This window comes from Biomphalaria glabrata, chromosome 6 (assembly GCF_947242115.1).
Source record: "Biomphalaria glabrata chromosome 6, xgBioGlab47.1, whole genome shotgun sequence".
In the NCBI taxonomy this organism is placed as follows: domain Eukaryota; kingdom Metazoa; phylum Mollusca; class Gastropoda; family Planorbidae; genus Biomphalaria; species Biomphalaria glabrata.
The window spans coordinates 16,295,077-16,309,364 of NC_074716.1; the positions used below are offsets into that span (position 1 = coordinate 16,295,077).

General features: G+C 33.7%; 1 protein-coding gene across 1 annotated transcript; it reads left to right on the top strand.

Annotated features, from left to right (window-relative positions):
- The first annotated feature begins 834 nt into the window (after positions 1-834).
- On the top strand, positions 835-11,210 carry LOC106071950 (uncharacterized). The gene is made up of 3 exons (XM_056034113.1): positions 835-1,017; positions 2,005-2,101; positions 8,306-11,210. Exon 3 carries the CDS (start codon positions 8,334-8,336, stop codon positions 10,050-10,052), a length of 1,719 nt encoding a protein of 572 aa, XP_055890088.1. The 5' UTR covers positions 835-1,017; positions 2,005-2,101; positions 8,306-8,333; the 3' UTR covers positions 10,053-11,210.
- Positions 11,211-14,288: the final 3,078 nt, after the last annotated feature.

A 14,288-nucleotide genomic window follows, 5' to 3' on the forward strand; every position in this document is an offset into this window, starting at 1 on the left:
ACTAAAGTCAGGTACCCATTAGAGTTGGGTGGACTCAAAAATTCAAAATCCCAGTCTACACCGAGATTCGAACCCAGGGCCAGCTTAAACACTCAGCCACCTCGCCCCCTCTTTAAATCCTTGAATGTTCATGTAACTAATGTTCTCCCGTGTAGCAGTTGGAAAGTGAACCACTATTCACAATTTAGTCCTGTCTCTACACATTGCGTTTCGTCCGTTATAGATGTAAGTAAGTAAAGTACTATTCCCCTTTCAGACCTTGTCATCTATAGGGCAAATGATGTAAAGGTCATTAGTTTCTTTGGCCTACGGTTAGCGAGGGTCTCATGTGGCCACCACAACGACCAACCACCTTTACATTTCTCCAACTAAAGTCAGGTACCCATTAGAGCTGGGTGGAATGAGAGGCGCCCAAAGATCCCGAAATTAAGAATCCCAGTCTTCATCGTTTCAGAAGCCAAGGGCTTTACCGCTCAGCCACGGCTCCTCCTATATATGTAGACTATACTTTTTTTCCCCCTGGTAATTAAAGAACGTAGAGAAATGAAATAGCCCCAGTACCCAACGGTAAATGCTTTATATAATCGACACGGAACTTAAAGGACAGACCAACGTTTTACTTTGGTGCACTGATTAGGTCATCATGTTCTGACTCAAGCTTGGGTGAAATATATCCTATCAGTTACATCATTATTGTAAGCGAGACATGGGTATCGAGATAATTGAGCAAACAAGGTCACTTCCTTGTTTATAAAAGTTAATAAGTATGATTTCAAGTCTGGGCCTGGGCCTTCCTCTTTTATCACATGTCATTAATGATGTATTGGAATACATTATTACATAGCGTGTTTTAAGGCTGTTTTTATTTGTCAGGGGAGAGTATCTTAAGGTCAAGGAAACACTTTCTCACCAAACCAAAGGCTCTCTATTTATAAAGACAGATACATGACACGAGCTTACTGTACACAAGTTGCCACATCGTTTGTTCCTTTTTGTTTGTTTGTATAACGTCTTCTAGTAAGTAAATCTATTTATAGACATAGTGATTTTAGTACTGATAAAATTTTAATCAATCGTCCAATAAATCTATCTTTCTAATATCTATCTATCTATCTATCTATCTATCTATCTATCTATCTATCTATCTATCTATCTATCTATCTATCTATCTATCTATCTATCTCTCTCTCTCTCTCTCTCTCTCTCTCTCTCTCTCTCTCTCTCTATATATATATATATATATATATATATATATATATATATATATATATATATATATATATATCTTTCTCTCTGTCTCTTTCTCAGAGACAGACAGAGAGAGAGAGAAAGAGAGAGAGATAGCGAGAGAGAGATAGAAAGAGTGAGAGAGTGTGAAAAGGGTTTTGTAAGAAATGCCATAACCTAGATGTTTATTTAGTTTTTACAAAGCTTCTATGAGCCCACACCGTTTGTCTGATAAATAAGTTTGTACACGTTATTTCTCCAACTCCCAATCTCGGATCAAGTTGAATTTTTTTTTGTACCGCACAACACAATATTCAATAACAAAAATGAGAAAATTAGTTAATGAACTATTGGCAGTTAATTACTTTGGTATCTCGGGCAAGGGAAAGAAAATTGTACTTGACTGATGTGATGGTATAAGTTGAATTAGTTCCCTTTAATTTGCTGAGAGAAAAGTTTGCTTGTTCTCCACCCCTAACCCAACTGGTCTATACAAATGATATCACAATTGTGTAGTATTGAAACTAAAAGCATGAAATAGCGTTAAACAAAAAAAATTGGTAAAAATCTTAGTAATCGCATAGATATATTAGATTTAGAAATTTGCTTAATATAAGCTTTGTTTTTTTAATGAATCCATACATATCGTACTGGTTATGGATAAAATATACATAATCTGGTAAAAAAAAAGTTGATAGAGCTCACCATAGGTCTTCAATAACATTACGTCATTGTAGAACTTTGATCTGTTTTATAAGTCTCCATATTTATATTCAGGTAAACACCAGCAAAAAACAACAACAACAACAACAACAACACTATTTCTACAAGTTCTTACTCTCTGAAGACTGAGGAGTGGACAGCTCTTGTTTAGGTAGTGTGTACAGTTATAGTATAGCCTGTGTTTTTGTTTGGTCCTGTTCTCAGTGTTCAATATATCTCAAAGAAGAACAAGCTAAGTTTAGCACCCCAGAAATATTATAGGCAACGTAAAAATTGTCCGAATGATCAAACGTCACATTTAGTACATTTAGTAACGATATTTGTTTTAAGTAAATGCCAATAATTTATTTCTATTTTTGTATGCAAAATAGAAAACACACATTTTTAGCGGCCCCCGTAAGGGGAAAAAGCCGCTATTAGGTTTGTGCAAAATGTCCGTCTGTCCGTCTGTCCGTCTGTCACACTCAGATCTCGAAAACTAGAAGAGATATGAAAAATATTATTTCATCATTAAATGCGGCTTGAAAAGTTTAGGTGCAACGGCTACTTTTGGTTTTCTAAAAGCAAACCGTTTAATTTATAAAATTAATTATGCAAGCGATTTTTTCATAAAAATACACCAATTCTAAAACAAATACGTAAATGTAAGGGAGGCAATGTTACAATATGCTAACAAAGATGGACTAATTTTGTGTATTTTCAGTATCACTAAGTCAAATATATTTATAAAATGTACAGGAAATGTTTATAACAAATATAAATAATAGTTAACGATGTTTTTTCTGGTCAACTAGCTGCTAAAATTAAAAGAAAACATTTCTGTTTGTTTATAAAGGCTAATAATGCACTTTGTATGTAAATATCACGCACATTTTTTTAAATGGACTTTTTATGCAGCGATTTTCGTGCAGTAGCGTAACGTCGCTACTTGACCAGGTGCTAAACCAATTCCTTAAACTTTTTTAAAAAATCAGATTTTATTTATTTTTCTTTAGTGCCCCCATCCGAATAAAAGAAGATTATTTTTGTGCGTTATGTCTGTTGGTCGTTCTGTCCGTCACGATTAGATTAAAAAAACTAGAACTCTAAAAGCTATTGAAAATATGATTTACACTTTAATGTTCCTCCCGTAACATCTCAATAGTTTTAAGTATCTAAAAATTGATTGTTCCGGATTTTGTTGTGCAAAACTAATCAACCCCAACAAATGTTTGTTTGCTCTTCTAATTTATATTACATTCAATTTCCATGCTTAAACGTTGCAAAAACACATTATCAATAATATGTTGTTCCGTTTTTTTATGTAAATAGCATATTAATGCTAAATCAAAATCTCTATACTGACTTATATTTCATTAAGTGTAAAAATGTTCCGGATATTGTTTTATAAAACATGAATTATGCCTAATGATTGTTTGAAATCGCATAATTTACTAATATTATACTTATATTATTTGACAATGCGTCACTATAATTTGGTTATCAATATCAAATTGTTCCGTATTTTCATCTTTAAACAAATTTAAAAAATATCGACAATAGGTTGTTCAGGGCTTTAAAAAAAATAATTTACTAGAATTGATTACTGAAAATTACTTTTTAGACATTTAATTTTTTTGCTAAAACTTAACATAGAAGTTTTGTAATCGATAAAGAAAGTTCCGGATTTTGTTTCTTATAAATCGTCGCCAGAAATTTCCGAATTTATTTAAAAGTCTATTAACGCCAAATAATTGTTTGAACTCCCTCTTCTAATTAATAAACAAATAATCTTCTCATTTACGAAATAATGTTTTTACGGATTTTTATGAAAAATATTTTAACTCACTACTCTCTTACAGTACATTTAACTTTCTACCTAAAACATTTAAAAATCCAATTATCGTTAATATTATGTTCCAATTTTTTAGGAAAACAGAATCCAAACACGAAAGTAAGGTATGAAAATCTCTCCACATGGCTGTAGTACATCTAATTTTTATACGAGACCATCCAAAAAATTTAATTAACGGTATTTCATTTATCTGAAATTCTCTTTTTCTTTTACTATTTATACAAACATCCGGAACAATCTATTATATAAACTTTTCAATTGTGTTCATACCTAAAAATTATTGCGATGTTTTGAAACGTAGAATAAAGGTTAATCAATTTTTAATAACTTTTAGTTGTTTTTTTTTATATCATGATGACGGACAGACCGACTGACAGACAAAACGCAAAAACAATGCGGCTTTGATCCTTTTTAAATAAATTCTATTAGAACTCAGTGCACCAATGTCTATGAACCCTCGTTAAATATCTCGTATAAATAAAGACATTTTTTTTATGGTACCGGTACTAGCCTATTGTGAGGTAATGGAATTTTTTTTCTTTGACGTCATATGAATGGACTCTTTAAATGTAATGTTAAAAGAACGCACTCGGTGCACCAATGTCTATTAACCCTCGAAAAATTGCTTGTATTAATAAAAACATATTTTAGTCTAACCAAGCCGTGTGACGTAGTGTTTTTTTTTCCTTTGACGTCACATGGAATGAATTCTTTAAAAGAAATGCTAAAAGAACGCACTCGGTGCACCAATGTCTATGAACACTCGATAAATGGCTCGTAATGATAAAGGCGATTTTTATTCCAGCTAGGCCGTGTGACGTAGTGTTTTTTTTTTTCCTTTGACGTCATATGGAATGAATTCTTTAAATGAAATGCTTAAAGAACGCACTCGGTGCACCAAAGTCAATGAACACTCGGATAAATGGCTCGTATCGATGAAGGCGATTTTTAGTCTAGCTAGGCCGTGTGACGTAGTGTTTTTTTTTTCCCTCTGACGTTATATGGAATTAATTCTTCAAATGAAATGAAAAAAGAACTCGGTATAGTAATGTTTATTAAGCCTCGTTATGTGACTCGCGTTTAAAAAAGGAATGATATCTTGATTTAGATCTAATCTAGATTTTTTAAACTAGATCTAGATTTTTATTACAGTATATCTAGATCTGGATTTATATTCTAATTAAAATTATTTTAGAGTCTAGATTTAGAATTTGTAGATCTAGTTTAGACTAAAATAGACTAGATTAAGATGTAGAATTTCAATTTCTAAACTTAAAGTGTAAAAAAGTGTAGATTTTCATTTCCAAACGTTTTGATCAATATTGTAATGTTTTAATATACTAAAACTAATCTACTATTTTTTTATTTAATTTAAATTTAAATTTACGGCAAATGAATCTTTGAAACATTATTACTTTTGACCATCGGATGGCTGCCTGGTCGTGCGGTTTTCGCGCTAGACTGTCGTTCAGATTTATGGATGGTCCAGGGTTCAAACCTGCCCGCTCCCATCCCCGTCGTCCTGCGGGAGGTTTGGACTAGGAAGTAATTATCTTCAACTCTGAAGGAACATCCGAAACATGTAAAACATTTTACATCAAAATTAAATCACTTCTTGAATATTATTTGCGAATATGCAGATCCGACAGGGATCCGACTTCGACGGGGGCCGCCTCTGAGTTTGTGTAACACAAACTCTCTTTGTAATCTTGTTTTCTATATCTTTAAGTTTATATAAAAATAGACTTTATAGTAAAAAGAAATTAATACACAAACAAAAAAATAAGAAAATTAATTAATTAATTGATGGACAATTAGATTATTAAATTTGAAAAAAAAATAGGCCGATTCCTCGAAGACACCTGTATCTGTCATTACAGCACATATTTTAACTTTCTTTAGTCAAAATAATAATAAATTGAAGTTTATCCTAAAGTGTATATTTATTTATAATTTATCTTTATTTAATTTTTGCAACATGTCAACTAGAAGTTAAATTGGAGCTTTTCAAAGAACAAAGAAGCAGATAACTGAAGAAGAGATTACCAGGTTTACAAAATTAGATAGTTTCTTTACAAAGACTGATTTATAAATCAGAAATGCGAGAGTAGTACAAGTATAGAACGTTCGGCATAAAAACTATAACAACAGAGTGTTGAGTGATTTAAAGTAAAGATGAGAATTTTTACTGGTTCGTTTATCGTCATGCATGACATGTCTTTCTAGGACAATATATAATTATTTATCCAAATTATGAAACATAAAGTAACAGTCTTAACCTTGGATGATTTGAGAACTGCATTCCTACTTTCCATGAGATAGGTAGCCAAACAGGAGAATGTATGGATAAGAAAGTGTACAGCTTTCTTAAAAAGCAGTGATTATATTATTATTATCTTTATTATTATAATAGATTAGATTAAATGTTGAGGCCAGCCCTATGATAATGTTGCCAAGATTTCTGAACAAGAAACAAGTATTGCCGCCAGATCTATTCCATGTACTGGGAAGCATGAAGAATGACAGGAGCGTCCGTCTTTGTGACTGCATAAATGAAGGATTGATGTGTATGAATGTGTTAATATCGATATGCAGAAATACAGAGTCTAAATTTGTTTCAAGAATTTCCTATATTTCTTCAATTCGGGACCATGCTTGGACAATCCACCGTACACAATACACAACCATGGGAATGGGAGCCAATCTTTTGAGAAATCTTGTTGCTTTGTTCATCTCGTCCTGTTATGCTACTAGGAGGCATAGTGAAGGCTACTGGTTAATACATGATAACATGGCCAGGTTTTTTTTCCATTATTTTGCCATATTAAAAATGTAGAGTTGCCTCCCTTAAGTTATTACAAGAGCTTTGCAATATTTGTTAAGTGTAACTTACTATAGCAAGAAAATAGAATATATTGCAACAGCAAGAAAATAGAATATATTGCAACAGCAAGAAAATAGAATATATTGCAACCTTATGACGAGTAGCAAATAGTATAATTGGGAATATTTGTGTTACGTCAATAGTTTCGGAAATTCCCATTTCTAAAAGTTTCGTGCTTAGTCTAGTGTTAGGGAGTTTAAAAAAAAAACATAATAAATAACATAAAAAAGTAAATAAAAAAAAAGGTTTTAATGAAAACACTATTTTCACTTTATACAGCTGGCCAGCCTTTGTAAAAGCGATTACTTTGCTCGTAACAGCTAATGAATGATAGATAAAAATAAAATATTTTAACCCGGCCCCAACTCTATACAAAAAAGTACTTGTTATACACATGAATAAATCTACTCAGAGTAGATAAAGTTCTAGTTTGGTGATACAGATCCAGGCATGATAAGTGTAAAAGACTGTAGTATAGAATAACAAATTGAGTCTAGAAATATGGTATAGTAGATTCTAGTTTGGTGCTATAGATCCAGACATGATAACTTTAAAAGACAGTAGCCTAGCATCTTAAACTGGTTCTAGAAATATGGTATAGGAGATTCTAGTTTGGTGATATAGATCCAGACATGATAACTTTGAAGGACAGTAGCCTAGCATCTTAAACTGGTTCTAGAAATATGGTATAGGAGATTCTAGTTTGGTGATATAGATCCAGACATGATAACTTTAAAAGACAGTAGCCTAGCATCTCAAACTGGTCCTTGAAATATTGTATAGTAGATTCTAGTTTGGTGATATAGATCCAGATTTGAAACAAAATAAGACAGCAATTTACACCTGAATACTAGATCTAAATAGTATAGAAAGTTATATTTTGGTGATAGGTATATACAACCAAACTTAGAAACATAAAAGACACTGGTCTAGAGTCTAGACAGATAAGACTGTGCACAAAAAGCTCTTGAACACCTATTTATTTTACTCTTTAATAAATGCATGCAGGAGTACTCACAGTGTTCTATATATAAAATGTCTAGACCTACAGAAACAAATTTAATTCTAACATAATATATATTTTGTAAAATTACAACAGCCAAACCAAAGTTTTCCGCTTGTGGCCAATTAACAAGTATTTATTTCCCCAAAGATATACATAACCTGTCAATTTTAGATATTTTAGAGATGTGTACACCCCCCTCCCCTTTCCCCAGGCTAATGTTTCCATGAAGAGATTTCAAACGGAAAAGAAGAATTGTCAAAAAAAGGACAGAACATACAGGAGGGTGAAGACTGTTAATTTGTTCTTTCAATGCTAATTCTGGATAACAGTACGGTCAAATAGAATCAAGTGATAACTAAATTAATATTGTTTACATTTAATGCACAAATTGAATTATATTCTCTCTCTATTATTTATACAGAAAGATGTAGCCTAATGATGCTCATTTTATTGTACTAGAATAAACTAGTTTTATATAATTATTTCGGTTTTTAAATTTATGTGTACTTACTGTGAAAAAAAAAAGGAAAAGCACAATAAATAAATAAATACATTTGACAAAATCTTAAAACAAATTCATCTATTAAAGCTTGAAAACATTTTTTTATTTTGATTTTTTTTTTCATTTCAGTTATATAGCCAGAACAAGTCATTAGAAAATGTTTTTACAAATCTTTCTTGCTGTCACGCTGGTGCAGTATGTCAGCTCTCAATGCACCTATTCCTCATGGTGGTACAGTTTTGATACTCCTGGACAGTCTAAATGTAATGAGATTAATTATTACATAAATGCACTGGACAGAAATGACGTGAACTTGGTAGACGACCCACTTAGTAACTTAGAAGGTGTTCAATGTTGCCGACCACCAGCTCCTTGGAATAGTGTGGAACAGCATGTAATCTATGAGAATTGGTCTACCACTTTGGACTCTGATTACACCTGGGCATTTTGTCGTGTAGGCTACTTCCTTCAAGGCTTGTACAGGTCTGATACTGGATGGCCAAGATTTAAAGGCTATCTTTTCAATCTCGAGAGCGCAAGATGCACTAAGCCAGCCAATCATCCATTGAATTATGGAACCTGTGAAGACGTTGACATAAGTAGCTGTATGAGTCAAAAGGGTCAATGTTCATGTCCAAGGGGATATTTTCTGACCGGACTGTACCGAGCTGACGGAGATGACCTTTACTTTTTGAAAAAAATTCGATGTTGTACACCAGCAGCCAAACCTTTAGAAATGGACGAGAAGAGTAAAATTCAGACACGCATCATGGACACGACATTGTGGAATATGGCTAACTTAGCATATTACATGGGTTATGGCTGGAGCTATGGCTGCTATGGGATAGCTGTTGGTGAAGATTTCACAAGAAATGGCTTCACATGGGCAGCTGATACACGCACAGTTTGGAGAAAATTGTGTAAGGGTGAAAAAAGTGGCGAAAGACTCAACTTGGTTTTCGGAGATTGGGGATTTGCCGTCAAGGAAATTATTTATGGAAAAAGTGTCATAGAAGATCTTCAAGCAGAAATTGTAGACTCTGGAGTTCTTTACAATCAAGTGTCTTCCCCTGTAAAAGAATCGATCGATAGAACTAAGACAATCCAAGAAACTATTACACATTCTACCACTAGTACTTTTACCAACAGTCATGAACTTGGAATAGAACTAAACTTTGAGATTGCGTCAGTCAGCGGCAAGGCTTCTTATACGACTAAATTTGAATTCTCCAAGGCCTCTACCAATGAAAAGAGTATTTCTCAAACTGCGGGATTTACTAAACAATCATCAATTACCCTTAAGCCCATGGAAGGAGCTAAATACGAGATAATCATGAGCAAAAGTAGAACAACTGTACCGTACACTGCAATTATTACGACCAAGTTTTCTGTAAAAATGAAAGGTTTTCTGCGTTGGGAAGATGGTAATGGTAACTTTCATCAAAACTACAGAACTAACAGTGGTAGACCAACCTACAATTATTGTTTTGGTGACTCCTATGTTCCAATGTATAAAGCTCTTAAAAAGCAAAGCGATAATAATGAAGGTCCTTGGATGTGGGGAATGTTATTTCAAAAGTTTCCTAACGCACGTCAAGTCATTAACAGACTTACTGATGAAACTCAATATCAATTTAGTTTAACAGGGAAACTGGAAAAAGTTGAAGGCACAAGTGTTAATGTGAAGTGGGAGAAAATTAAATTAAATCGCCGTGATGTCTCAAGTAAGGATGCGATTGGAAAAAACATTACAACTTACATTGCTGCATCTGGTCCTGCTGATAAACCAGCTGTTGTTGAATACCCCAAGGTTAATTTAAATAACAAAGAGCCTTTTAAGCTTTTTCAAATACCTGTATCAGGCATACAAGTTTAAAACTATAGACATCAAAATTTATCTACTGTATGTTTCTTTTAAAATATCAACAATTATTGGCGATTGAAACAATAGATTACAACTGTTTCAATATCAGGATCTAGTTATTCAGTGACAAGTTCAGTGTAATATTGAAGAGACTAAAAATACTCGAATAATTTTTTTCTCTAACAATATCTTATCTTTTCTTATAATACAGGTCTAAAAAACAAAACGAAATCTTACTTAACTTTCATTGTCTATTCAAATTGAAAGTTTTTCCACGTTGGAATGAAAACAATCTCCTATATAAAAGAAAATTTAGCTAAATAAATGTATTAAAAAAAGGTTTTTATATAGATGTCCTGCTAATGTACTATATATTTGTAAGTTACCACTGACTCTTTGATCAAGACTTTTCTTAAGTCATCATACAGATCTTCATGAAATTTCGTTCACAGGTTCCTTTTACCTCCTAGACGCTCACAAAGAACAGTTTTTGATAGATTTGCAGCCTGAAGACCGATATTCACGAAAAAAGCTAACTTTGTATTTGTATTTGTTAAAATATTTTCCCAAAATGTCGCAGGTTCATTATGAAGCATAAATAGAAATATGTAACAAATTCCGTAATTTTAAACCATTTTTATTTTCCCCAATGTCTACATATATTTTGTATACCTTACGTCATTTCCACTTCTTTCTAGACGTGGTATAAATAAAAACTAAACTAACCCTAATAGCATTAATAAGATATATGGGGTGGGCAAATTACGTCCCACGGGTCACATGCGGCCCGCGGACTACTGCGAACATTACATACATGCACAGATTAAATCTATAAAATCTATAAAAAATGCATATATTTACAAATTGTATAATTTTAAATGACTTTATACTTTTTTAACTTCTCTCAACAATTTGCATATTTATTAAAGTTCCCCTTTCAGACCTTTCGATCTATAGGGTAGATGATGTAAAGGTCATCTGTTTCTGTGGCTTACGGTTAACGAAGGTGTCATGTGGCCATCACAACGACCAACCGCCTTTACTTTTCCCCAACTAACGTCAGGTACCCATTAGAAATGGGTGGAATCAGAGGCGCCCAAATATCCCAAAGTTTAAAATCACAGTCTTCACCAAGATTCGAACCCGGCACCACGGTTCGGAAGCTAAGCGCTTTACCGCTTAGCCACCGCACCTCATATATTTATTTAATTTATATTATTGATTCTATACAAGATGAAACAAGGTGGAGGACACGCACTAACTATGAGATATATCAATTGTATGAAGACTCACCGATAGTGACTGAAATAAAAAAGAACAGACAACGTTGGGCAGGTCAACTTGAAGGAATGTCAGACAACAAAGGAGCGAAAATTGTATACAGACAAAAACCAAAAGGCAGGCGATCAAATGACCCCGAATGCAATGGATTGATGATGTAGAGGCAGATCTGCAAAAGCTTGGGGTCAGGGTGTGGAGACGAAAGGCCCAGAAGAGATCTGAATAGAGGGATGTGTTGAAACAGGCCAGAGCCCTCCATGGGCTGTAGCGCCACTGGGACGGATGAATATTATTGTTTCTAGGGACGAAGAGGCTAAAGAAAACATTCTCTATAATTATAACATGTTCTACAGAAGCAAAACACATTCCAACTGGCAATATATCAAAACATTAAGGATTAGATTCGAACTGGGTTTAATGAATTGACGAAGCAGGAAATAGTTTTCACCAAATAATCATCACTACAAGAAGATGCAACAGAACCTAGTATGGTACTGTGTCACAAAATTGTCAAAAGGAACAGTCCCTTATAAATGGTGAATTTATTCAAGAATGCTTATCAGATGCAGCCAGAACAGAGTAAACAAGGTTACAAAGACAGTTTGTGTGGAAACACAAACTCAAAATCGGCCCCCAAAGTGGTCCACCCAAGCAGGTAAAAAGGCAGGTTTCAATATTTTCAGAAAGAATATCAGAATGGAATTCTATCAAAGGCCAATGACAGAGAAGAATGGAGAAAGAAAGTTGATAGATCTTGTGTGATGCCCCAACAGTACAGCAGACCAGGGATAGGTGAAAGTGAAGGTGAAGTTAGATGTAAACCTGGCCTACCTGATGTCATATAATGAATATTAAATTGATTAATTGTTTTGTAAAGGTTCAATCTCTTATTCAAAGGGAAAAAAAAATCCGTAAAAAAAAAACATTCGGTGTCGGTGTAATGAAGCACTACAGTTCACTAAAACTACTTATTAATTGATGTTTTAAATTATGTTCAACTTATAAGTGTATTAAATAGATTTTTTCTCTTTAAAAAAAAAGTAAACATTTTTTGTAAATGTAATAGTTAGTATGACAGAACTTACTTAACTTAGCAATACATTTGTAAAAAAAAAAATTAAAAAAAAAATCTAAAACCGTTTGCATAAATGTGCTAAACATATAGTTAATAGCCATCTCCCTTACTAAATAGCCTCCCGTTTATGTTACTTTTAAGTGACTATTTGAAAAAATGGTGTATTTTTATGAAAAACTGCTTGCATAGGTTTTAAACATTAAATTTTTCGCTTTCAGAAAAGAAAAAAAAGTAGCCATTGCATCAGAACTTTGAATGGTCTAAAATATCATGATGTCGGATTTTCGATATCTTTTCTAGTTTACGAGATCTAAACAAAACGGGCGAAAAGACGGACAGATTTAAAAAAAAAAACTTCCGAAATTTACGATTAAACCCCCTCGTCAATATAAGACTAAACCATATATACCAACAAAAAGCTGAGAGAAGAAGAAGACCTAAATGCAACTGACCAAACGTGCCCATGCCATGTATGCGGCCGGCTTTTTAAAGAGAGGATTGGACTTACAGTCACCTTCGAGTCCATAGGAAATGAGAAATGTGCTCATCTTCGATAAACCAATAAACCAATAAAACCAATAAACCTTACATATATATATATATATATATATATCAGTCACCAGATTCTCTTCGCCAAGAGAGGTTGTTTAAAACCCCCCTCCAACGGGGTATGCAGCTAAAAAAAAATTTCTTCAATATATAAAAAAAGGAAATTACACTCTTAAAATTCTATGAGCGTAGCCAAGAGGGGGTCTTGAATTTGAAACCCCCCTCCCCTTCTCCAGAGGACTTTAAATTTAAAACCCCTCCAGATGGTTTTGAGTTTAAACTCCCCTTCAACTGGGTTCGATGCTAAAAAATATCTTTTTAGTCAAAAAAAAAAAGAAAATTATACACTCAAATTCTATGAGCATAGCCAAAAGGGTTTTGAGTTTACCCCCCCCCCTCCCATTCAGCGCGGTTTGAAGGTAAAAAATACCTCTTTAATACCAAAAAAAAAAATCAAATTACACACTCAAAATTCTATGAGCGTAGAAAAGCCAAGAGGGGGGTGGGGGTGTTTAAACCCCCCTAATCCAGAGACCTTTTTTAAAGTTCAAAACCCCTCCAGATGGTTTTGAGTTTAAAACCCAACTACAGAGAGTTTTGAGGGTGAAAATCTCTCTCTTCGATATTATTCTAAAGCAAACTAGAGTAACCAAATTCTATTTGAGTTTGTTAAAAAAAAAACAACTCCGGAGATTTTTTAGTTTAAAACCCCCAACAGATGATATAACTATAACATTTCCCTTTTCCTTATCAAATCTAAAGAAAAATATAGTCACCTAATTCCAAGAGTGTAGTCAAGAGAAGTTACAAGTATTTGGGCTCCATTAATTAATAAAGTTAGTGAATTGTCATCTCCCGAAATTGAAAAACACTAAATGTGACAGATTTCAGGAGTCAGTTATAGAGATCGGGTCTCAATCAAGAAATCCTATGCCGAACTGGAAGTCGACCCCTTAGTAAGGTTGTGACAGAGCGTCGCATGAGGTTTTTGGGACGTTTTCTTAGACAAAATGAATTACGCATAATAAGAGTTGCGATGACATTGAGGCCATTACGAGGAGAGAGCAAACAGGGAAATCCTAGTACAACTTGGCGCCACACTTTCATGGAGATCCTCAAAGCAAGTGGGCAGAAGCTTCAGACATTGCCAGTGACAGATTTTTGTGGAAACAGATTGCCGCCCAATTCGCCGAACTGCGCGGGAGGATCTGTCAGTAAGAATAGTAGATTAGGCTTATAAAATAAAACCTTTTAATAGCAAGATATTGCACTGTAGATACCTCAGAATATGCATTTTGTTGGCTTTTAATACCGGAAAAAGTGCTTGGCGGTGGGGCTTCGCT

Coding starts and splice junctions, on each gene's coding strand:
- LOC106071950 (XM_056034113.1), top strand. CDS start 8,334: ATGTTTTTACAAATCTTTCTTGCTGTCACGCTGGTGCAGTATGTCAGC.